At 30.7% G+C, this 26,128-nt stretch overlaps 1 protein-coding gene across 2 annotated transcripts; it reads right to left on the bottom strand.

The window, feature by feature from the left end:
• Window positions 1-15,433: 15,433 nt before the first annotated feature.
• Window positions 15,434-18,270, bottom strand: LOC111299783 (G-type lectin S-receptor-like serine/threonine-protein kinase LECRK3). 2 transcript variants are annotated; one of them, XM_089747749.1, is made up of 2 exons: window positions 16,774-18,227; window positions 15,434-16,560 (listed from the first exon to the last, which is right to left on the bottom strand). In XM_089747749.1, the coding sequence occupies exons 1-2, from the start codon at window positions 18,047-18,049 to the stop codon at window positions 15,725-15,727; spliced, it is 2,112 nt and encodes a 703-aa protein (XP_089603875.1). In that variant the 5' UTR covers window positions 18,050-18,227; the 3' UTR covers window positions 15,434-15,724. The 2 variants fall into 2 exon arrangements, with proteins under 2 accessions (XP_089603875.1, XP_022750966.2); XM_022895231.2 differs by having other exon boundaries at window positions 15,434-18,270.
• Between the last annotated feature and the right edge of the window lie 7,858 nt (window positions 18,271-26,128).

The raw sequence follows: 26,128 nt of genomic DNA, 5'->3' as shown, positions 1-26,128 counted from the left end.
AGATTCGACCCCGTTGTTTTCAAGAAAGAGAGTTATTTTGAAAAGAATTCTCTCAATCCAGCACGATAGTAGAGAAAAATGGACTCCGAATTAGGAAGGGTCGTATGTGGTGAAACGAGTTTTTTCGGGTGGAGCGTTGATACTGATTGAGATGGATGGAAATGATTTATCCCATTCTATAAATTCTGATGCCGTGAAGAAGTACTATGCTTGAAAAAAAAATAAAAATAAAAAAAGAGAAAAAATGAAAAAATAAAAAATAAAAAAATGAAAAAGTGATTGAAAAAGGATGACTCAAGACGAAAACCCAAAAAGGGCGATTTGAGTCATAGGGGGTTTTGTCTAAGTTGAAAATCTGAAAAGACGGCTTAGATAAGGAGAATACAGCATCGAATTTGAAAGTCTGCTGATATAGAGGTTAGCAAATTTGAAAGAGTTCCAAGTTGTTAAATACATCAGAGGGTTGAGTTTTCAGAAAAAACTTTGAGATGTGTTATCATGATTATCTGATTGTTTATTTTAGGCTTTGTCCGCATACCTATCCTTGTAATTTTCTCTTGGCCAAAGTTTGCCAACATTTTGCTAATAAGAAACGTTTTATTTCATTCTTTGTGCCTTTTTCTGATAACTGTTTCCCAACCATTCATATTCTTTTCTTCTCAATACCCTACCATGAAAGAAATGTGCAAATGCATTCTTACTCTTTGAGTTTGAAATAATGATTGGTGAATGAATAACAACATAAAAAGATCTTTACATTATATTGAATAAGTCAAAAGTGAAAAAGGCAGAATCGAGATGTTCATCTCCTGATTAGGACATTGAATTTGGGAAGAGATTTTTTGTTACAGGAAGAATATGAGTGGAAGAAATAATTAAGAGCTACATTGGTTCGATCTTAGAAGAGCAATGCAATTGGATCCTTGAAGAATCAAAGGGCTTGACACCCAAAAAAGAAAAAAAAAGAGCTTGAAAAACTTGAGTACCATACATTGAATAGGAATTATTTGGCCAACATTTGTATAGCATGCATTGAAATTCATATGCATTTGCATAGCATACACTACTTTCAGGAAAGTATAGTGTATAAATTCAAGAAGCAAAGGTGCTCCAACATCTCACATAGAGAAGACAGATATGAAGATATTTTGCAAAATTGAAAAAGAAAAAGCTTGTCAGGTAAGTCCCCAATCCTTGAAATAGGATGTCTTCTGGTATCAGGGTTGATTTATAAGACCTTTGGGCATAATCTCTTGAAATTCCTTCAAACACAACTTTCAACTCCTTTGGACATGATTGTCAAGGAGCAATTTATTTTTCAAAGTCGTGGTGCCTCTGTTTAGAGGAGCAATTTATTTTCAAAAATCGTGGTGCCTCTGTTTAGAGGAGCAATTTATGTTTCTCAAAGTCGTTAAGCCTCTGTTTAGAGGAGCTTTGGTAAAAAAAAAAACAAAAAACAAAAAAAAAATAAAAAATGATAATGTTGAGTTGAGTTTTGATTGGGTGTCTACGTCTTTGCGCAATTTCTGTTTCACAGAAAATGTGTAAAGAGGGGCAACTGTAGACATCTAATTGGGTCTAGGCCCAGATCAATTGGGCCTGGCCCAGATCAATTGGGTAAGCCCAATTCAATTTTTATCTTGTATTATTTTTTTTTCTTTTGTATTTTATGTATTTTATTATTTATTATTATTATTATTATGTATTAATATATGTATATCTTTATTTATTTATTTATTGTTAATATTTATATGTATTTTATTTATATAGTTATATATTTATTATTATATTATAATTTATTTATTATTCTTTTTTTCTTGTAATATTTTTTTTGGATTTATCTTATTGTATTTCTAATTATCTGTTAATAATTTTTTTCTTCTCTTTTCTTGTTCCGTTTATATGATTTTTGTTTATCTGATTATTATATTATTATTATTATTATTTTTATTTTTTTTATGGCTGTGATTGAAAGTTGAAGAATCCCATTATGAATGGGAATTCAATCAGAAGAGTCCAGATTGGACTCAAAGATTGAATCCCCGTTCAAAGAGGAATTGGAATTGATCAGGAACTCCTGATCAATCCCTATAAAAGGGACCTCCTGGAACAGATGCTGAACAAAAAAAACAGTGAGCAAAGCTACTGATTTGAGAGAAAAAGAGGCATATAGAATGCTAAGAAAAGGTTTATGAGTGTTTTGGGATTTAGCAAAATTTTTTGAAGATTTTTTGGCAAATTTTTTCTGGGAATTTTTGGAAAATTCCAAATTTCGGTTGAATTTTTTGACGAAGTTTGAATTTTTCGACGAAGATTTCGACCAAATTTGAAGTTTTCGGTGAGCTGCCCAGTTTTCGACGAAGAATTCCAAAAACTGACAACCTTCTAGCCAACTTCCGGTGAAATTTTACAAATTTTGATGACATTTTTCAGAATTCGACGAAATTCAACCGGAGTTCTTCAGCTTTTAGAGAGAAGGGAGAGAAAAAGGGAAGAAGAGAGAGAGAGGAGATGAGCTTTCTGTCAAAAAACAGAGGTAAAGACCTTATATACCCTTTCAAAACGATGTCGTTTTGGCCTTAAGTGACCCAGAGGATCCGTGCGTTTTGCCGAGACCCGACCCGAGCGTCGACCCGCTTCCTGACCCACGTGTGCCCCCCTCTGAGCCAAGTCGAGTTGAGCCGAGCTTTCCAAGCCGTCCTTCCGAGCCGTTTCTCTTTCTTGAGCTGAGCCGATAGCCGAGCCGCTCTAGGTTTTTTTTATTATTTGTTTTATTTATTTATTTATTTATTTATATTTATTAGATTAGATTTATTTAATATTTTTTATCTTCATTTATTTTCACTTTTATTTTGTTCTATTTTCTTTAAATAAAAGTCAAAAAAATATTTTTGGGGAAAAGTTGAAAATATCAATTTTCCTTAAAAATAAATTTTCAAAAAAGGATTTTTGAGGAAAAGTTGAAAGTATCAATTTTTCTTGAAAATTAAAATTTCCAAAAAAATATTTTTGGGAAAAAGTTGAAAGTATCAATTTTCCTTAAAAATAAATTTTCAAAAAAGAGTTTTTGAGGAAAAGTTGAAAGTATCAATTTTCCTTGAAAATCAAAATTTCCAAAAAAATATTTTTAGGGAAAAGTTGAAAGTATCAATTTTCCTTGAAAATCAAAATTTCCAAAAAAATATTTTTAGGGAAAAGTTGAAAGTATCAATTTTCCTTCAAAATCAAAATTTTCAAAAAATATTTTTAGGAAATAGGTGAAAGTATCAATTTTCCTTAAAAGTAAATTTTCAAAAAAAGATTTTTGAGGAAAAGTTGAAAGTATCAATTTTCTTTGAAAATCAAAATTTTCAAAAAAATATTTTTAGGGAAAAGTTGAAAGTATCAATTTTCCTTAAAAAAAATAAATTTTCAAAAACAAAGGATTTTTGGAGAAAAGTTGAAAGTATCAATTTTCCTTGAAAATCAAAATTTTCAAAAAATATTTTTAGGGAAAAATTGAAAGTATCAATTTTTCTTAAAAATAAATTTTCAATAAAAGATTTTTGAGAAAAAGTTGAAAGTATGAATTTTCCTTGAAAATCAAAATTTCCAAAAAAATATTTTTGGAAAAAAGTTGAAAGTATCAATTTTCCTTAAAAATAAATTTTTAAAAAATATTTTTAGGGAAAAGTTGAAAGTATCAATTTTTCTAAAAGTATAAATTTCAAAAAAAATTTTTTGGGGAAAAGTTGAAAGTATCAATTTTTCCTACACAAGAACAATCATCCTTTCCTTCCTTTCTATTTTGATTTTGATTTTGATTTTTATTTTTCCTTAATTAATCCGACGATGGAGCCTTTGCAAGTGAAATAGTAGTTTTTCTTACATACTCTTGAGGTGAAGGGATTTTCTCAATTTTTTGCTAAAAGTATTAGAGTCAATTGAGAATAATTTTCAACAATTAATTACTTGGTAAAATTTTAAAGCTAATTGGATAACATAAATTTAAGCTGGTACCATCTTTTGATGGGCGTTGTGAGGGTGCTATAACCTTCCTCACACGTAATCGAACTCCCGAACCCTGTTCTGGTTAGTAGACCTGAACCTATTCTTTTAGGGGCCTTTAAACTTAGGCACTCCCTGAAAGGACAGATTCTTTAGGTGGCCAATCGCACCTAGATAAAAAAGATTGGTGGTGACTCCCTAAAAGTCAATGTCTAGCAATAGATCCCCGGATCTAGACATTATGACACTATGATTAGAGATTGAAAAAGAGATAAAGGCAAGCGAGAGACTACCTTGGAGACTCGAGAATTCAGAGAACAATAGTTTCAGCATTGTAGGGAAAAAAATCATGTGCATGAATCATCACAACAGCTTATCCAAGGTATATTTACTTTTTCCCATGCAACTTGAATACATTTTTTTAGTTGGGTTTTGTATTAGTCTTAATTTGACATCTAAAAATATTGAGCAGCAAAAATAAAAAAGTTAAAGGTCTTATCAATCATTTAGTCAAAGGAGTATGGTTAGGATCTACCAGAAGAAACATTTACCTTTAATTGATTTAAATTTTAGAGGTTTAGAGAAGTGGATCTTAAAATAGACACAAATAGGAGAGCATTAACTTGGATGATCATCATAAAAGATCTTTTAGAGCTTTCAGAGGCATTTGTTTCATTTAATAACAAAACAATTTGACTTTTTTGTTTTAGATTTTTTTTTAAAAGGATCAATTGAGTTAGAAAATATCCTAAAAAGCTCAAACTTAAAAGGCGAAGACTAAATCATTAAATAACAAAAGCAAACTCAATATTGTTGTTGAAACTATGCATGAATCTTCTTGATATCCCTATACCATTAATAATATCTAAAGAAGAGTCACCAGGTACTTGGGAAGAAATATAATTAATAAACCTATGTTCATGAGTCGAATAAAATGATCTAACTATGGAGCCATCTTTCAAAAAAAAAAAGAAGCAAACATCTTAACACAAAAGAATTAAATAAGATACAAACCTAAATGCTAACAATGTTGAAATGATAATACAAGATATATAACATTTACAACTTTCATTTAAATATAAAAACCAAGAAATGTGTGACCATGGTTAGAGATTGAAAAAGAGAAAAGGGCAAGCAGGGGACTACCTTGTAGTATGTTATTGACATTGGAAGACTTAAAGACATAAATGTTGGTGAAATATGGCAAAAAAGCAATGCAGATGAAAGGCTAAATTGCTACATATATTAGTGTGATTCTAATGAAAACCCATTTTCTTGGAAGCAATAATCATTCACATAAAGTTTTGCTTCAATAATCAATCATATATATATTTACATTTACATAATTCCTATGCATATTCAAGAGTCAGTAAAACATGGTTTATGCTTCAACCATGATAAAATATCTATTAACAGTATATACTGATTGCATGATAAGAACAATAGAAAGTAAAAGTACCTAGACTCAATCTATTGAACTTCTTTAGCTAATGTTATTCGTAGATATTCATAATTTGAAAATCTTTCCAAAATGAACCAACTCTTTAGCTTTTTACAGTGTTTCCCTGAACAAATACAAATAGTAGATTCTTTTAAAGATTAAAAATGACACTATTGATGCACAAATTATCTACCTACATACATCATACATCTATTAGAGATGCATGTATAAGTTCACATTCATGCATTCCATATGCATATATTGTCAAATTAATAGTCATTGAAGGAGATTTAATATTGAGTATACCGTCTAATAAGTACTAAACTAAAAAAGTAAAAAAGTTTTATATTTTTACATCTTTAATCAACATATTCAACATCATTCAAATTTAATATGCCTAATATCATTATCGTTAAAAAGTTTAGATCAGGTTAGATATCAAACAGTAACTTTTAAATGAAAACTTTTATGTCATTTTTTGTGCAAAACTTATGCATGTTTATCTTCATGTAATTTTGTGTAAAAAATCTTCTTTTCTTTCCAAACAAATGATTGGCTCATCTCCATTGCAAAATTGTCTGTTGATTGCTTGGAATTTTGTGCATCAGATTTGGCCAGAATCAAAAAGAAAAGTTATGCAATGATGAATTCTTTCAAGGTGAAACAAAATTCATTGGAACATGACAAGATATCCAGGTTAGAAATTTATTTTATTTTATTTTATTTTTTAAAATTATGTATTTTAATATTTATATATAATAAAAATTTATATACAACAATTTTTTTTAGATAATAGAAAAATTAAGTGTTCAATTAATAGAACATGCAATTACTTTCAATTAATGAAAGCATCAATGAAAGATTATCCTAAGCAAAAAAAAGCACTGAAAGAATGATTGGTTATACATAGCTCTATCTTCTCCATATGACAAACAATGTTAGTTTTATATGATTTTTAAATGAAAGATATACAATTGTATTTATTTCAATTTTCTTTAGAATTAATATGAAACTATTTTATTAAGGAAACATTGTATACTCCTTCATTTTCTCCATTACATCAATTGAAAATATTCCATGTTGTAATTATTATGGTGTTAAAAAGTTCTAATATGAGCCTTCATCATTTTGTTGCCAAACTGATCAAGTGAAATTAGCTACCACTTCTGTTCCAAAATAGTTATACCATCTTTTTGCATCTCAATCTAAAGAAGTCATTGAATTTTGAAAGCACATTAAATCTTACAGTCAACTAACTTATCATGTGTCATATTGACATACTATTGACATTACGTGGGTTTTTAAAAAATAGATAAAAATTATTTACTAAATATATTAAAAGAGAAAAAAAGAAAAAAATATGATATACTATTGATATCAAGAGGGTCCGACATAAAAATAAAATCATAAAAAACTTGATTACATTTTTATTTTAATTTAAAAAAGAAAAAAGGTAAAAAAGTAAAAACAAAAACGAAAGTTTGATAAAAGTGAGTTTAAAACATAAAAATATATTTTTTTTAAATATATATTTTTATAATTTGAAAAAATATTTATTAAATACTTTAAAAGAAAAGTTTAAAACTAAAAAAAAATCTTCAAAAAAAAAAAGGAAAATAAAAAAAAACTTCAAATGGCATGCGATAGCCCAAGAGAACAATATTGTTAACCATATATTACTCAAATGGGCTATAAAAAATCCTTCAAAAAATCTTTATTAAATTTTTTTTAAATGGAAAATGTAAAAAAGTTGAAAAATGAAAAGTAAAAAAGAAGTTTGGTATAAGTGTGTTTAACAAATAAAAAATACAAAATTTAAAGAATATATCATTTATACTTTAAAAAATAAAAAAAAAAAGGAAAGAAAAAAAAAACACATGACATACAACTGGTTTCAAGTGGATTTTACAAAAATATAAAAAACTCTTTATTAAATTTTTAAAATTTTAAAAAAAGTTTAATGGGTAAAAACAAAAAAATATATATAAATGGGTCTTAAAACATAAAAAATAAAATCTTTAAAAAAGATATATTTTTATAATTTTAAAAAATATTTATTAAATAATTTTTTTTTAAAAAAAGTAAAGAAACCCAAAAAATGCTAAAAAGAAAAAAAAAACTCTAAAAATGACACACAATGGTCAAAGAAAATGGGATTGTTAGCCACGCATTGATCAAGTATGTTCTAAAAAAATTAAAACTAAAAAAATCATAATTAAATTTTTTATTTAGAAAGAGAAAAATAAAATAGAGTAAAAACAAAAAACGGAAAAAAAATTGGTATAAACGAATTTTACACATAAAAATATAATCTTTTAAATAATATATACTTTTTATAAATTAAAAAATTAGTATTTTTAAAGAAAAAATTAAAAGAAAAAGTAAACAGTGGCCAACCACCATGCAACATGTGGCACTCTAAAAAATCAGCTTTGTGTAACGTAGCCAAAATTTAAGTAATAGGTATTATTTTTAATTAAATTGAATAAATTGAAACTTAACTTCAGTAAGACTTTCAACAGGTAAAATAAAATAGCATCTAGAGTAAGGTTTTGTTTCATAAACTAAAAAAGAAAAAACCCAAACGTTGAAATTTAAGTACTGAACTTTTAATATTAAATTTAATTACTGAATTTGAATTATAAAAATTATTTAGTATTTTATTGAAAATTAAATACTGAATATAAATATATTGTTTGATAGCTGTAAAATATTAAATTCTAAAAATTTATTATTTTATCATTTTATTTTTATTTTTTTGCAGATATTAAGTAGGGTTTTAAGGAGATAATAGTTCAAAAAATTTTAAAAGAAAAATTTAATGAATATTTTTTGCATTAAGTGATAAGTCTACTACTACTTATCTTATTCAACACTTTTTAATTAAAAAAATTCTTTTAAGTGGTCCCCAAGCCTTTGGTTTAGTGGCTAAAGGTGCTTGAGGAGACATCAAGAGCTTGGTTTTGAATTGAACCTCCCTTATCTCTTTTACTTGTACTAAGGCTTTGCTCTCCTGATATAATTAAAAAAAAAATTCTTTTAAGTGATTTTAGAATGTATTATCAAATGCATTGAAAAAATTAAAATGTTGAAAATGTTCACTTTCAGCGCAATGAAAAATTGCAATGGTTTATTAAACAAGGTCTAAGCAAAATCATCTCCAATCGATTTACCCAATCTTTTCAAATTTGATTTGATTCAATTTGATTTAATTAAAAAAAAGTCAATAATTTAAGTTTAAAATAAGTCAAATACAAATTAATTAAAATTATATTGATTTGATTTTAAAACTCAAAATTTAAATATAAAATTATTCAAATTCAAATAATCCCAAATATCAAAACTAGAAAGACTTAAAACCTAAGTGACTTGAGCTTAAAATGATTAGATTATGAAGGGACTTAAATTTTCTTTAACTCGATATAACCCAATTCAAACCATATCAACTTGTCCAATCATCACCTCTACTAGCGCCAATTTAAAGTTTTAGTGATTTAGCAAAGTTTTCTTCTAAGACTATTTCCTTTAGTGAACCAAAGTATCTGCATATCATACAACTTAAACTGAGACTAAGGCAGACTTATCCAAAAATAAGATGGGCCTATCTTTGGTCCAAATTCACACATAAATAAAGTGGGCTAGAATAGAGAGATTGCGTTCACACTAGCTAAAAAAATTAGATCATGAATATGAATGGAATTGTGGTCAGGTTCATGAGTAAATGGGCAGATTATGTTTACATGCAAATCTCATGATTTTAGGCATGATTCTAGCAATGTAATCTGAAAGTTTTCATGCTTGGAGGGATGTTTTTAGCCTATATATTTTCTATTATTCTTTGGTAAAAGGTAGAATAAAGTTTTATTTATCCTTAGGAAATCTTCTTGATTATTTTTCAAGTTTTGTATCTTTTAGATAGATTTTCTAGAGTGGTGAACTTTTATTGTTCTATATCCTTGATTAGAATTCTTAAGGTGGTGTTTTTGTATCTTTTAGTTTCTAGTTTTGGTGGTGAACTTTTATCCCTTTTAATCTAACAATCATATTCTACCATTATTCAAATTCTTGTGAGTTATCTTTTTGTGAGTTTTTTGTTTGCAGTTAATCTTCATATCTCAAACATCAATTCTAGGCATCAAATTCGTATCAGAGCTATGGCAGGTCATCATCATCAAGCATCAATAGAAGAGGTTGAAGCCAACACTAACGTTATAGCAACTACGAATGTTGACCCAATGGATGCCTTTATAGAGAAGATGCGGTAACAGATTTTTTAACTATAAAATAAGTTGCATATAAAAGAAAAGAAAGAGAAGATAAAGAGGCAACGAAAGAGAAACAAATAAGATAAAGGAGAAACCAATCCATTCCATGGAAACAACAGTGATTCTGATGATAGCACCCTATTTCACCCACAATAAGTTAGAGACTATCTACTCAGAAACCAACTTCAACCTAGCATATTCAATTCAAAGATAAAAATTCTTGAATTCAAGGGGAAGATGCAACCTAAAGAATTCTTAGATTGGCTACACACGATGAAACGTATATTTGAATTATCATGATACCCTTGAATATCGTAAGGTGAAGCTAATGGCCATCAAACTCAAAAAGTATGTATCTTTTTGGTGGAAAATTTTGAAAAAGCAAAGGGAAAGAGAAGGCAGGAGAAAAATTATAACTTGAGAGAAAATGATAAAATAGTTGAAGAGAAAGTATCTTTCAGATAACTTTCAGTAAGATATATTCGTTAGGCTTCATAACTTGAAACAAAGAGATCTCTCAGTGGAGGAGTATACGGCTGAGTTTGATTACTTCATGTTAAAGTGTGAATTGGTGAAACAGGAAGAGCAGACTATTGCTTAATATCTTAAAGGATTAAAGATTGAGATAGCTAATATGGTACAGCTACAACCCTATTAGACTTTCAACGATATATGCAAGCTTGCCTTTAAGATGGAAAGATAACAAAAAGAGGCCCGTGGTAGTAGCTCAAGATTTAGGTCCAAAGAAAGCTATATCAATAAAGGTGGCTCATCTAAAATTGTTGTTCCTTCTAGGCCTAATCTAAAGCAACCTCAAAAGAAAGATAGAACCTCAACAAGCAAGCCTTAATTTAATACACAAACCAAATGGTGTTTTAAATGTCAAGGGCTTAGACACATTGCTTCAGAATACCCAAATAGGAAGATTGTGACTCTAGTAGAGGAAGACTTAGAAGAAAATAAAGAGAAGCTGGTTGAAGAGGATCAAAACCTTGAAGAGGAAGAAAAGGTAACCTATGGTGATTGTGAAGCATCCTTAGTTATATAATACAACTTAAGTACTGCACCTGTTAAGAAAAAAGATTGGTTGCATAAAAACGTGTTTCACACTTGGTGTACTGCCCATAAGAAGGTATGTGATATTATAATTGATAGTAAAAGTTTTGAAAACATTGTTTCAACCTTTATGGTATAGAAATTAAGCCTCAAAGTAATGGATCACCCCCAACCATATAAGCTGTCATAGTTGTAAAAAAAAAAAAATGAAATCAAGGTTAGCAAGAGGTGTTTGGTTTCTTTTTTTATAAAAAATCAATACAATGATGAAGTGTGATGTAATGTAGCTCCAATGGCTACTTTCCATTTGCTACTTGAAAGACCTTGGCATTATGATAGAAGGGTTATTTATGATGGTTACCATAACACTTACACATTTATGAAGGATGCAAAATCATCTTAGGCCTTACCAAGCTATAGTCATGTCAAAACCAACCAAAGAGGAAAGAAGTATTTTGTTTATCAATGCCAATTATACAAAAAAAAAATAAGATGGATAGTACTATGTATGCATTGGTGTTGATTGAAAAGAATAAAGATAGTGAAAAGCCTCCTACAGTGATACAACCATTATTGATAAAATTTTAAGATATTGTTCAAAAGAAGCTACTAGCTAGTCTACCATCAATAAAGGACATTTAATACTGCATAGACCTTATTCCAAGAGCTGTTCTATCTAATAAGGTAGCCTATAGGATGAGTCATAAAGAGCATGTAGAGTTGCAATGCCAAGTTGATGAATTGGTGAGAAAAAGAATAGTGCATGAAAGCATGAGCCCTTATGTAGTCCTAACCCTTTTGGTGCCTAAGAAGGATGGATCATGGTGTATGTGTATGGATAGTAGAGCAATTAACAAAATCATAGCTGACTATCATTTTTCTATTCCACACTTAGATGACTTATTGGACCAACTACATGGAGTAACTATTTTTTCCTAGATAGATCTACGCAGTGGTTATCATCAAATTAAAATGAGGCCTGAAGATGAGTGAAAAATAGCCTTTAAGACAAATGATAGGCTCTATGAATGGATGGTAAAGCCTTTTGGTTTATCCAATGCTCTTAGTACTTTCATGCGATTTATGAATCATATCTTTAAACCTTATATTGGCAAATTTGTAGTAGTTTATTTTGATGATATTCTGGTGTACAGCAAGGATAAAGACCAACACTTGAATCATCTACACCAATTATTTTGCATATTGAGGGAACAAAAACTTTATGCTAACCTAAAAAAGTGTAGTTTTTTTACTTTTAACCTTGTGTTTTTAGGGTTTATGATGTCAAATGAAGGAATAAAGATGGATCTTAGCAAGGTTGAGGTAATTTTAAATTAGCCAACACCAGTATCTCTATATAATACTCGAAGCTTTCATGGCCTTGCATCTTTTTATAGGCACTTCATTAAGAGTTTTAGCTCCATTGTGGCTCCCATCATTGAATGTTTGAAGAATAAAGTTTTTAAGTGGAGTAAAGAAGCCCGACACAGCTTTGAGCTTATCAAGACCAAGATCATTGAAGCTTCAATCTTGTCTTTACCAGATTTTGATAAATTGTTCAAGGTGGAATGTGATGCATCCAATTTTGGATTAGGCGCTATTTTAAGTCAAGGAAGAAAGCCTATAATATTTTTCACTGAGAAACTCAATGATGCCAAGAGAAAGTATTCAACCTATAACAAAGAGTTTTATGCCATATATAGAGCATTATTCCATTGGAGTCAGTATCTCTTTCCTAAGTCATTTGTCCCATATTTAGACCATAAGGCCTTGAAGTTTATCAATAGCTAGCACAAGCTTAACCGAAGGTATACGGCTTGGGTGGAGTTCCTTCAAGCCTTCAACTTCACTATCAAACATAAATTGAGTAACTCAAAATGTGGTGGCAGATGCTTTGAGTCAAAAATACTCCTTATTGGGGACTATGGCTGTTGAAGTTCTTGGATTTAATGTGATTTATTATATGATGGATATCTCTTCAAGGCTAATAACCTTTGCATTCTTTCATTTTTCTTGAGATAAGCTTTAATCAATGAGGCTCATGATGGTGCATTGGGTGGACACTTTAGAAGGGATAAGACACTTGCTCTTTTACGAGATAGATTTTATTGGTCAAGAATGAAGGGGGATGTGATGAAACACCTTAAACAATGTAGAATGTGTCATATTACCAAAAGTCATGGCCAAAACATTAGATTGTATACTCCACTGCCCGTGCCTAATGCTCTTTGAGAGGATGTTAGTTTGGACTTTGTGGTTAGACTGCCCAAAACTCAGAGGAACAAAAACTCCATCATGGTGGTTATTGATAGTTTTTCCAAGATGGCCTATTTTGTTCCTTGTACCAAAACAATAGATGCTTCTCATGTTTTTGATATGTATTTCAAGAAAACTGTAAGGCTATATGGAGTTCTTAGATCCATGGTGTCTGATCAAGATCTCAAGTTTTTTAATCATTTTTGGTGCACCCTCTAGAGGAAAGACGGCACTGATCTCAAATATAGTTCTTCTCATCATCCTCAAACAAATGGTTAAATAGAAGTAATCAACTGTAACTTGGGCAACCTTCTAAAAAGTTATGTGGGAAAGAATATCAAGCAATGGGATATTATTTTACCTTAAGTAGAGTTTGCCTACAATCGCTCACTAAGTCAAATCACTGGTTGCAGCCCTTTTGAAGTGGTGTATAATAAGAATCCAATCAACCCTTTAGATTTAGTTAATCTCCCTACTAATCAACAATTTAATAGAGATGCATAAAAGATGCCTAAGAGTATCAAATAATTATACGAACAAGTGAGAGCTAAGATTTTACAGCAAAATGAGAAATATAAAAAGGCAGCAAATAAGCATAAAAAATATATAAAGTTCAAAGAAGGTGATTTGGTATGGATTAACTTACAAAAAGAGAGATTTTCTCCAGAAAAATTTGACAAATTACAACCTAAGGCAGATGGTCCATTTAAAGTCCTCCAACACATTGGAGAGAATGCCTATAAGATAGAGCTTTTCGACACTTATAAAGTATCTTTCACCTTAAATGTTGCTGATTTATCACCTTATCATGACAAAAATACTAGTTCAGACTTAAGGACAAGTCTTTTCCAACTAGAAGAGATTGACATTGAAGTGTCTGCACATCATACAACTTGGGCTTAGACAAGGCAAACTTATCCAAAAATAAGATAGACTTATCCTTGGTTCGAATCCACACATAAATAAGGTGAGCTGAAATAAGGAGATTGCATTCACACTAGCTGAAAAAAGAAGATTATGAATATGAATGAGATTGTGGTAAGGTTCAGGAGTAAATGGGTAGATTATGTTCACATGCAAATCTCATGATTTTATGAATGATTCTAGCAATGCAATTTGAAAGTTTCCATGCTTGGAGGGATGTTTCTAACCTATATAGTTTTTATTATACTTTGGTAAAAGGCTGAACAGAGTTTTATTTATCCTTAGGCAATCTTTTTGATTTTTTTTTAAGTTCTATATTTCTTAGGTGGATTTCCTTGAGTGATAAACTTTTATTATTCTATATCCTTAATTAGAATTCTTAGAGTATTATTTTTGTATCCCTTAGTTTCTAGTCTTGGTGGTAAACTTTTATCTCTTTTAATCTAATAATCATATTCTGCCATTGTTTACATTCTTGTAAGTTATTTTTTTTGTGAGTTTTCTGTTTATAGTTAATCTCCATATCTAAAACATCAATTTTCGGCATCACTTAGTAAATAGAGGATTATTAGATTTTTTTTATGCAAAAGAAGTGGAAGATAAAAAAAAAAGTAAAAATTATAAATGTTAAAAATCAAATTTTAATTTTATAAAAATTTAACTTTTAAGAAATAATAAATTATTTTAATTAAATCTTAAGTTTGAAAAAACTAGTAGAATAGTAATCTTATTATATTAAATTTTGACACGTAAATTTCTAAAATCAATGGAGAATATCGGGTCGCCAAATAAGGGCTATATTTAACATGCATGATACGTCAAACTTGAACGTGGCAAAGAAACAAAATTTCCTCATTTTCATTGAAATGTTCAATTAAATCAAAATAATAATTTAAAATTTTAGTTGAGTATAATAAAAGGAAGAGCTTATGAGAAAAACTTGGAAAAGAAAAAAACTACAAAAACATTGTTAATGTTTTCAACCAAAAATCTTTTATTTAAAATTTTGATCTAGCACGATTTCTTGTCGTATTGATAGAAAAAGGCTCGTGAAGGTTTTTTTTATTTATTTATTTATGTTAATTTAGTTTCTAGTCTAATTATATTTTCAGACATAATTTTACATAATATTAAAGAGCAATATATATTAAATTCCTGCAAATAAAAATGTTTCTGAGCCAATTCCTTTATTATTATTTTTTTATTATATCCCTAATTAAGTGTAATAATTAAATATATCAAATTACTTTAAAAAATGTAACAATAAAAAAAATAAAATAATTACCATACACATTGCTTCCTATCTTCAAGAATTTCTTGATACACATATAACCAATTTGTTCAACCCATCCTCTTTTCAGTCTTCAATCAATTAACACACTAGCTACGGAATTTTTTTCAATGGACAACAATCTTAAACTAACCCTTTTGATAAAAAAATATATATATATGCTCTTATTATTTCGTACAAACACTATACCAAAAAGAAAAATGGCTACAAAAATTTTGGTTTTTGGCGACAAGAGATTTTTTAATTTTATCTAATATATATATATATATATATATATTTAGAACTGATTTAAATTAATTTGTTTTCATCGTTTGAGCCAATTCATAATCATCTCACAAACTCTCAATAGATTCACACACTTTTTTTTCACTTTTTATTGCTTGACCTAATAATTACTTCGTTTAAAAAAAAAAAAAAAAACAACAACAACAGCAGCAAAATTACGCATCGGAAGGTAAGCAATTGCAAAGTTCCCTTCTCCAAATCTTAAACAGCATCGACCAATCAAACAGCACAGAAAAATGAAGTTGGGCTTGGAGGTACTGGGATCTCAACTGTCCCTTCCAACATCAACAGAACCTTTTTCATGGAAGGGCGGAGTGTAGGCTCATCCAGGATACACCATAGTCCCACTCTCACCATCCTTTCCAATTGTTTCTTGTCAACCTCTTCATCATCCTCTACTAGTTTCCGTAGTTCACCAGCTTGGAAACAATGGTAGACCCATTCTTCGAGGACAGCTTCATCCTCAAGAAGACTCCAATTTACACTCCGTCGACAACATATGATCTCCAACAGTACAATTCCAAAGCTGTAAACATCTGCTTTGACTGTCACCGGCAGTTTCCTGTGCCACTCCGGTGCAACATACCCCCTTGTTCCTCTGATCCCAGTGAAGGTTTTGGTTTGGTCTGGCTTTAGAAGCTTGGCCAATCCAAAATCACATATTTTTGCTTGACCCTGTTCATCCATTAGTATATTTTGAGATTTGATGTCGCAATGGATTATTTGAGTCTCACACTCTTCGTGAAGATAGAGGAGACCTCTTGCTATGTTGCGAGCAATTTGCACCCTTTCATTCCAACTAGGTCTTTTTTCAGGTGTGAAGAGTACATCTGCAAGTGATCCATTGACCATGTACTCGTATACCAACAACCTATTAGCCCCTTCGTGGCAATAGCCGATTAGTCGAACTAAATTTCGATGATGAGTTCTACCTATAATTTTCATCTCTGTTTGAAACTCTCGCTCCCCTTGAGATGATACGTTGTCCAATTTCTTCACCGCAACAGCCATCAGGCTATCCGAAATTGTTCCTTTGTAAACTGTCCCGAATGCTCCTTTTCCAATTTCATCCTTGAAACTATTAGTCATCTGCTCAATTTGTGCAAAACTAAATGATATCGGAGCAACATTCTCACACAAGTTTATGTTGGTAATCGTAGAAACCATTTTGTATGTGAAGACATGATTTCTAAAAATCAAAGCCCCAGAAAATACCAACAAAACCGCTAAGCCAATCAATGAAAGACCAATTATTAAAATTACCATACCAGGTTTTTGTTTGCCTTGATCATGTTTTGTTGATTCAGTGGACGCAGATAGACCTATTTTAATCAAAGCAACGTTTTCTTCAGAAACTTTCCATCTCCCAAATCTCAGAGGCAGCCTTTGCTTCCTGCAGTTTCTTTCTTTAAACATGGCAGCTTCACACACACAATCTTCCAGACATGCAGATTTACAATCTTCTTCGGTTAATAAAGACAAATCAGAATATCCATTGTCTTCCCATTCCGTATTATCAACCGCCTGAATGGTGTACTGGTTTCTCTGATCATTCCTATTGCAGCTTTGCATGGCGAAATCCCTTTCGCAGCCAGCACTAGAATTGCCCTTTTTTACCGGAGTGAATCCCGGTATGCATTTGCACTCAGCTCCTTGATCAGTGATAACGCAATAGGCATTAAGGCCGCATAGACCCTTAGGCGCACACCTGTCTGAAGAAGATACATATATCACTGATCCGTTGCCATCCTGATTTAATTTATAAGAATAGATTCGGAAGATGCCATCCGGATCAATTTTCATCAGATAGATTGTTTCATTGGTATCATATCCTCCTATAAATATATCCTTTATGTTGACTCCTGAGGAATTGAGTAAGTACGTACGGCCATCATTGTCGAGATTCAAGCTCACATTATCTCCTGCACCAAATGTACCAGAGGCCCAATACGCATACCATGGTGCGGCTGTATAAGTAGCCACCGGGTACTGCACAAGGTTCCCATCGGTCTGCATGATAAGTTGAAACAATCCTGTCGACTGATCAGTGTCTGAGACGCTAGAGTATAGCGCTGTCCCGGCTAAGAGTTTTTGTCCTGGAAGAATGGTAGTGGTAGGGTGTATAAAGCTCTCCCAGATTTTTTCTTGGTCTGAATTGTATAGAACAAAATTGCCAGAATCAAGCATCGAAGCTGTGGCGACTTTTTCAGTAGAATCAGTAATGGATATATCTCGTGTTGATCGCAGAATGAGCCTTCCATCAGTTGTAAGAATCAAATTAGCGCTGCTTGGAACAGGAGGATCATCTCGGTTGGCCGTCCAAACAACAGTCTTCTGGCGAACTCCAGCAATAAAAATTCCAACAGCATACCCCTTACCTTGCTGATAAAATCCAAAGGCATATAGGCCAGAAGGGGATAGCCATGCAGATTGGCCTCTGGGTGTTAGAGACGAGCCTAGACTTATATTGGAATGCCTTGGTTGAGCTATTGCGGTTGAAATGATGGAGGTAGACAGAAGAAAAAGTAATAAAATGGCAGCCATGGCCAAAGAGTACAGATTCAATTCCTTTCTCTGGTTTTATGAACTTAGAGTTGTAAAATTGCTAGATTTATAGTCGAAAAGTTTCCGATGGCCCGTAAGAGATGGGTCTGAAATGTCTTTCCATTATTTTCCCATTCAAAACGGTAAGGCGTGAATATTATTGTCTTCGTCAAAAGACTTTCGCATGCACGATTTCTCGTCCACCCGCGGACCAATTCAAAGTATGGGGATATTTAGCAAAGTTTCTGTAAAGATATTTCCTTTGCAACTATTGGGTTTTCGTTTAGAGTTTATATTTGATGTATAAATTTTTGTATACTATCAATAAATTAAATAATATTATTTCATTAATGAATAAATATTAATTTTTAAAATAAATATATAAAAATTAATATTTTAAAAAAACTTACTTATTAATAAGGTAATATCATCTTTTTCATTAATAATATTTAAAATTTATACATTAAAAATGAATCAAATATAAATCTTGAAACGTGTTTATTATAATTAATAAGTTGGCCCTGAAAACGCGTTTTAATAAATACATAGCAACTCTTCAAGAATCTTGTTTCATTTCTCCCTTCCCCACCACCTTATCTTATTTAAAAAAATTCAAACTCAAGTATTCATAAAGTAAAGTATTCATAAAGTCAAGATTTTATATTCACAGAGCAAGTCTAATAAGCAACTCATGGTAATTTGTTCTAAGGTAAATTATTTAAAGAAAAAAAAAACTCCTGTGGTCAGAGGCCAAATAAATTTGATCCTTAAAAATATAAATAGTGCCACGTTATTATAACCTGAGATTTCTTTCATTAATTTCCAAATCAACACTTTAAAAGAACATATATAACATTATTATTGATATATATGACATTGATGGAGATCAGAGTAACTAGAAATTCAAAGAATAAAGCGTAATAAAGCGAGTTTATTAATATCATATCACATAATATTTTAATTTTTTTAAGTATATGTTGGTATCACATATTATTTTAGATTTTTTTATTTAATACAAATATGTTTATAAATAAATATTAATTTGTATATAATAATAATAATAATAATAATAATAATAATAATAATATCTTAAAAAACTAAATAAATAAATTTAAAAATATAACAAATAATATCATTAATTTATCATGATGTTTTTAAATATTTAATCTGATTATATGATATTTAAATAAATAATTTTTCATGTAAAATTAAGATAAAAACAAAGAGATGAAAAAAATTTAATTTTAACTTTAGGATTCTTAAATTTTAGGGTGAGTACAATTGTTTTTTTTTTTTAAAAAAATTGAAATACTTATAAATATTTGTTTGAAAAAATAAAATGTAAAAAAAAAAAAAAAACATGCGGTAAAAAGTAGAGAAATCCAATTTTTAAGGATTCTTTTACTCATTAGTTTTATTTTTATTAGGTTAAAAAAATAATCAAATAACAAAACAAAATTAAAAATTACATAACATATTTTACATTCAAATACTAACTGCGACAAACTATTCTATCAAAGTTCACCAAAATCAATGGAAACAAATAAAAATATTTGGTTTATCCGGTACAAATTCAATAAAAAAAACCTACCCTTAACTATACCATATTTTAATATAAATGAAGTATATTGACTACTATGGACAATACTAAAACGAAATTTACAACAATGTAACAAAAAAAAAAAATAAAAGAAAGGGAAATTGATCAACGATTTTGACTTTAAAATTAACCGGAAAAAAAATCCTTAAAAAGGATTAGTGCAACTTTTTTTTTTTTTAAGCCACGGGGCATATTTTATTATTTGTCTTTAACTGTACGGTGAAATTTTGCACCCAAGTTATAATTTAAAAAGAAAAACAAAAGATGTTACAAATGTTAAGAGAAAATAAAATGCACTTCTATTGTTCAATTATAGCGTCTCTTTGGAACTTAGGGTTTTGTACGAGGAGTTTTCATAGTCTCGTCGGTATGCAAGCGTTCTTAGTTCCAGTATATTAGATTAGAAACAGGCTGTTAATAACGTGGTTAAGATATCATGAAGTTCGAATAATTGTGGACGAGTTGGAAAGCAAATGGTCAAAACTAAGGCTAACTGAAGAAGAAAAGAAGAGCATTGAAATTGAGGGGCTGGAAGAAGAATCGAATGCATCGGAGGTCTTTTAGTGAGTGGGGAAACTGCTAAGAATATGTTCAATAGGAAAGCAATGATCAATACGTTCCAGATGATAGCCAGAGAGATGACAATGATGGTGTTGGAACCAAACTTATTAATCTTTAAGTTTGGGTCAAAGAGTAATAAGAAGAGAGTTCTCGAAGAGTCGTCATGGTCATTTGAAAAGAACCTTTCAGTTGTTAGAAAGTATGATGGTGATCTAAGGCCAACAGATTACTCTTTTGATGGGCAGCGTTCTGGATTATGGTGCATGGGTTGGCGTTGAAAATGCTGACCAAAGATATGGCAAAAAAGATAGGAACGAAATTGGGAGTATTGAAAGGTGTGGACCAAATCGCTATATTTGGATACATATAAATAAAAAAAATTAAAAAAAAGATACATATATTATTTGTTTGGATAATTAAAATTAACAAAAAAAAAATCTAATAACCATTGTTTGGATAAATAACGAAAAGAAAAAAAAATTCATTATAATATTTTTTTTAATTATAACTTTTTTTATAAAATAACATAGAATATACAAATATATTTTTATACTACCTAACTTGTATAAACAAATCTTTTTAAATAAAATTAAACATATTTAATACAATAATATATATTAGCTAGTTATTGATTTACTTTTAATTTTATGTTTAATTGAACCTTTTAATTTATTTTGACAATAATTTAACTTGTTTTGTTATTAAGACATGAAAATTTGTAAAATATTTATAAACTATAATGTTATATAAAATACTCATAAAAAAATTATTTTTATAAAAAATGTGATTTATATAATCAAATCTAATGTCATAATAAAAATATAGATATAATAATCTTTTTATAAAAATAAAATTTTTTCAACTTTCATTTCCTTGGCTTTTCCCTAATTGGGGTATTAAAAAAGTGAAAATTACAAGGAAAATAAAAAATTATTAAATTTCTACCTCTTTCTTTTTAAATAAAAATTTATCCAAACAAAAAAGAATTTTTCTATTTTCGTTACTCCCCTTTATTTTCCTTTACTTTTTTTTCTTCTCCTCAATCCAAACATAGTGTAACCATTTGTTTTCTATGGGTGGAATCTTCCTGAGAATACGAGTGGAAATAGATATCACAAAGCCTTTGAGAAGGTGTGTTTTTATTGCAGGGAAGAACAAAAGATGGTTTATGGGGGCAATTGAGGTATGAACGTCTCCCAAATTTCTACTATGTATGTGGGAAACTGAGCCATACTAAAATGGATTGTGAAATGGTAGCAGAGTTAGGAAGAGGAGAGGACCAGCAGTATGGGGAGTGGATGCGAACTTCACCAATTAAACGAGGATGCTTGGCTTATATGACCAGAAACCAGTACCCAACACGTAAACAGTACAATGAAGAGAAAGAAAGCCTAGCATGCACACGAACAAACATGGTAGTGGGGACGTAGGAGGAACAACACCGAGAAAAGTGACGCTGAAGGCGAGAGGAAAGGTGGTAGAAGCGACAGAGGAGGGTGAATCGACCAGACACGAAATAGGAAAGGAAGTAGCGAAATTCCGGGGAATGAGGAGCCTAAATAGAGTGATCATAACAAAGGAGAGGATCAAGGGATTGAGGAAAATCAGGGAAAATGAGGATTTTCAGGGTCAACAAATTACCATTGTAATGAGGGGACAAGTAAGAGCATTGAGAATGCATTAATGACTTGCATGGGAATGGACGTGGATAAAGGGACAGAAAATTTATATGGAAAGAATGCCTGGGAAATTAAAAAAAAAACATATGAGGTGGCAATCCTGTGTGACGTGGAAGAGGTCCATGAAAATGTAACCAATGGAAAGCAGAAAAACATGACAATTGGAAAGAAGACCTGGAAGAAAAAAGCAAGCGTAGTGCATGGCAATAATAAGTAGCTAGACCCGGTTACCATGGGAAAGAGGAAAATGCACGAAATATGTAGTGATCTAATGGCGATTGACCAACAAACAAAGAAAATGTAGAGAAGAGGGGATGGTGGAAGCAAGAAAACCATATCCAACAGTGGAGACTGGCATACAGGCCCGCCGAGGGAAATTAGGTGCATAGCTTAGAACTGTCAGGTCTTGGAAACGCATGTGCTATTCGAGCTCTTTGCGAACTGGTGAAGAGCAAAAATCCCCATATAGTGTTTTTTATGGAAACTAAACTACATGTAAAGAAATTAGATAGAGTAAAAAAGAGTTCTAGCATGCATGGATGTTTCGGGGTGGACTCGGAGGGAAGTAGTGGGAGATTGGCAATGCCTTGGAGGGATGATATTAAACTAAACTTGCTGAGTTTCTCGAGAAACCGCATCAACATGGAGGTGAGAAAAGGCCCAAAAATCGGTCCATGGAGTTGACGGGTTTCTACGAGGAACCTGATGTAAGGAGACACGAGTCGTGAACACTGATGAGGAACTTAGTAGAGCAAGATGATAGGCCATGGCTTTGTTTAGGTGATTTCAACGAATTGTTATGAAGCCATGAAAAGACAGAGGAAACATGAGAAGAGAAAGCCAAATGACAGCTTTTAGGGAAGCACTGGAAGTAGGCAATTTGGATGACTTGGGATATGAGGGTCAATGGTATACATGGGAAAGAGGGAGATTACAGGATACAAACGTTAAGAGAAAGATTAGACCATGGTTTGGGGAACAAGAAATGGTGTGACCAGTTTCCAGATTTTGAAGTCCAACGCTTGGCAGCACCTGTCTCCGATCATTGTTCTATCATTGTGAGATCTGAAAAGCATAAAAGGTATGGAAGGAACAGAGGTAATAAAAGGATGTTGCTGAAACAGGCAAATTGTGAAGGAGTAGTGAAAGCAGCTTGGGGTAACAATAGCATAGAATCCATACTTGACCAGATGAATAAGGTCAGTGAAAGATTGAGAAAGTGACATGAATCCAATTTTGGTGATACTGGGAGAGGATAGCTATACTCAAGAAAGAAATGAACCAACTGAGCGTGAAAACTCCCCTACAGAAACTTTGGATTGGGTTAACCAAATTAGAGGGGAGCTGAATTATTACTTGGAGAAGGAAGAAGTTTTTTGGAAACAGAGATCAAGAATTCAATGGCTTCAAGAAGGAGCCAGAAATACAAGTTTTTTTCCACGCCCAAGCTTCGACCAAGAAGAGGACAAATATTATTAAAGGGCTGGAGGATGAAAATAGGGTATGGTGTGAAGAAGAGGATAAAATAGAGCAAATAGCCACTGGATATTTCGAATGGTTGTTCCATTCGGATAATCCATCAAATCATAAATATGTACCGGAGACTGTTGAACCTTGTATTACTGATGAGATTATCAAAGTCCTTTCAGAATTCAGCCAAAAGGAAGTCCACAAAGTGGCCAACCAAAAGAGTGCTAACAAATCACCTGCCCAAATGGTATGCCTGTTCTATTTTTCCAGAAATTTTGGCATATTATTGGTAATAAAGTTACAAGCTTTTGTTTGCATGTCTTAGGGGGAGAGGGACTTAGTCAAGATAAACCGTACTAATATTGTCCTAATCCCAAAAATTAAAGAGCCTAAAAATATTACCCAATTTAGGCCTATAAGTTTATGCAATGTGATTACAAGATCATATCAAAAGTTTTAGTTAATAGGCTTAAGACAATTCTTCCTTCTTGTATTAGTGAAACACAAAGTGCTTTCATTTTGGGCAGGTTAATTTCAGATAATATTATAGTTGCCTACCAACTTGCGCACCATTTGAAAACCAAGAAACAAGGGAGAAAGGGATTCTTTGCCTTAAAAGCTTGATATGAGTAAGGCGTACGACCGAGTAGAGTGGAGGTTTCTTGAGGAGATTAAGCTTAGATAGGGTTTCCATTCTAGGTGGATATTTAAGGTAATGAATTGTGTTACAAAAGTGTCCCATATTTAGGTAAGAAAGAGAAACTAACATAGAAAACAAAAGCATGATGTATAGTTGTGTACAAATTAAGACAAATTTGAATAGAAATGGCAGTTAAATTTACCATTTTGATTCCCTTTTGCAATAAAAATAAAAAATAAAAATACTTGTTCTGTCAAAAAATATCTATCTCCTTAAATGCGGTATGATCTTAGTCATAGTAAGATTATCCTTCAATTAACCTTGGATTGATGACCCAAAAAACAAAACCATTATTCGATTGAAAAAATTTGGAATTCAATGTCTGTTGACATAAAAAGATTTGGTTATTTATTTATTTTTTTAAAAAAACTATCATTGCCTTTTGTAATCACAATTTAGTTCAACACTATCCACATTTTCAAGATCAAATAGTGATAAAAACTTCTCTTATTTCTTTCTCTCGGCAAGTTTCGATTCCTCTGCTGCCATTATATGAGCCACTACCTCGTTACGCCCACGATGCAGCATATGACTTGGCAGACCATTTGGATGCCCATCTCGGCCACTACTATTTCTGTAATCATTTTCATTTTTGCCTGTTCTTGATCATAGAGAAAAAAGCATGAGCAAACTAACTCTTCTTTAGTTATATATACTTTAATATTTTTGTTAAAACATGACCAACCTCACTATTATGCAAAATGACAAAAAGACAAATCAAGCATATGTACATGAGAAAAAAAATTTCATAGCTAGTGGACTTGATTAATCATTCCAATCTTTATTCAATAACATTTTCAAATTATAAAAATATAAATATGTGTAAAAAAATTTCAAAGCAATTCTAATAAAACAATTCAATGTTAACACATCTAAATTTATTTCTAGACTTTTAAAAAATATTTGGTTGAACCTCCAAACTCTTCAATAAACATCTTCTTTAGCATGATAAGTTATCATTTTCTATTACAAATTAAAGACACTTAATCACAACATTAAGACAAATAGATTGATCAAAACCTAGATGTATTAACATATAAAAAATAAAAAGAAAAATATTATTCAAGTGAAAATCAATAGATTGATTACCTGAATTCCTGATTACTGATTTTTCACTTCGAAAATGAATATTAAAATGGAACTAATTTTTTTATTAAAAAAAGGCCTATGAAAATAGTTAACTATAATATAGGGATATATAGATTTTAAGAAAGACAATATCAAATAATATTAAAATTTAAATCTTAATATTTATATAAATTTTTTATTTTTAAATTATAATTTTTTTTTATAAAAACCTAATACTCATGGCCCATACATTTTTTTTGCTAGTCGCTACAATGATAAGAAACACTAGTTAAAACCAAAGAAATGGAAAGAAAAAGAGTGGAAATTATTCGTTGCTAGTTACAATCATCTTTTTTATACTTAAAATTCTTATTTAAGTTTTTTTAAATTTATAGCTAGAGGGGTAATCGAGTCGAGTCGAGCTGATACAGTGAAAAGATCAAGCTCGAGCTCGGCTCTCAACTCGAGGCTCGATACTCGATTCGAACTCGATCGAATTTTATTTTTTTAACTCGAATTTGATTCGTCATCGAAATCAAATTACTCGAATTCACTCGATTAAGCTCGATTAATATATTAAAATAAATTCGATTCTTATATTCGACAAAAGTTTGATTATTTGTGCTTAAACTTGAACTCGAATTCGAGATATTTTATTAATTAAAATAATAAAAAAATTTAAATATAAAAACTCGATTAGGCTTACGAGTTACTCGAGTCGGATAAAAGAATATTCGAACTCAACTCGATCGATAAGTTAATTACTCAAACTCGAACTTGACTCTATAATAATTGAACTGAATTTAAATTTTATTCGAATCGAATCTAAATAATTTACGAGTACTAATGTATCATTTGCACGTGTACTTGTAGCCACCGAAAGAGAAAAAGGAGGGGAGACTCCTGGCGACAGCAGTTTTGATAGCGACTTTGATACGTGAACAATGAAATATTGGAATTGCCTTCATTGACCGATTAACGCGGTTTGCTTTTCACCTTAC

The sequence above is a fragment of the Durio zibethinus genome, chromosome 18 (genome assembly GCF_047325235.1).
Source record: "Durio zibethinus cultivar Kanyao isolate XHJ-2024 chromosome 18, ASM4732523v1, whole genome shotgun sequence".
In the NCBI taxonomy this organism is placed as follows: Eukaryota; Viridiplantae; Streptophyta; class Magnoliopsida; order Malvales; family Malvaceae; genus Durio; species Durio zibethinus.
The sequence above is the reverse complement of the archived record's forward strand: the minus strand, read 5'-3'. Positions and strand labels throughout refer to the sequence as shown.

What these genes read in the sequence shown, in the direction of transcription:
- LOC111299783 (XM_022895231.2), bottom strand. Translation starts at nt 18,049, where the DNA reads ATGGCTGCCATTTTATTACTTTTTCTTCTGTCTACCTCCATCATTTCA.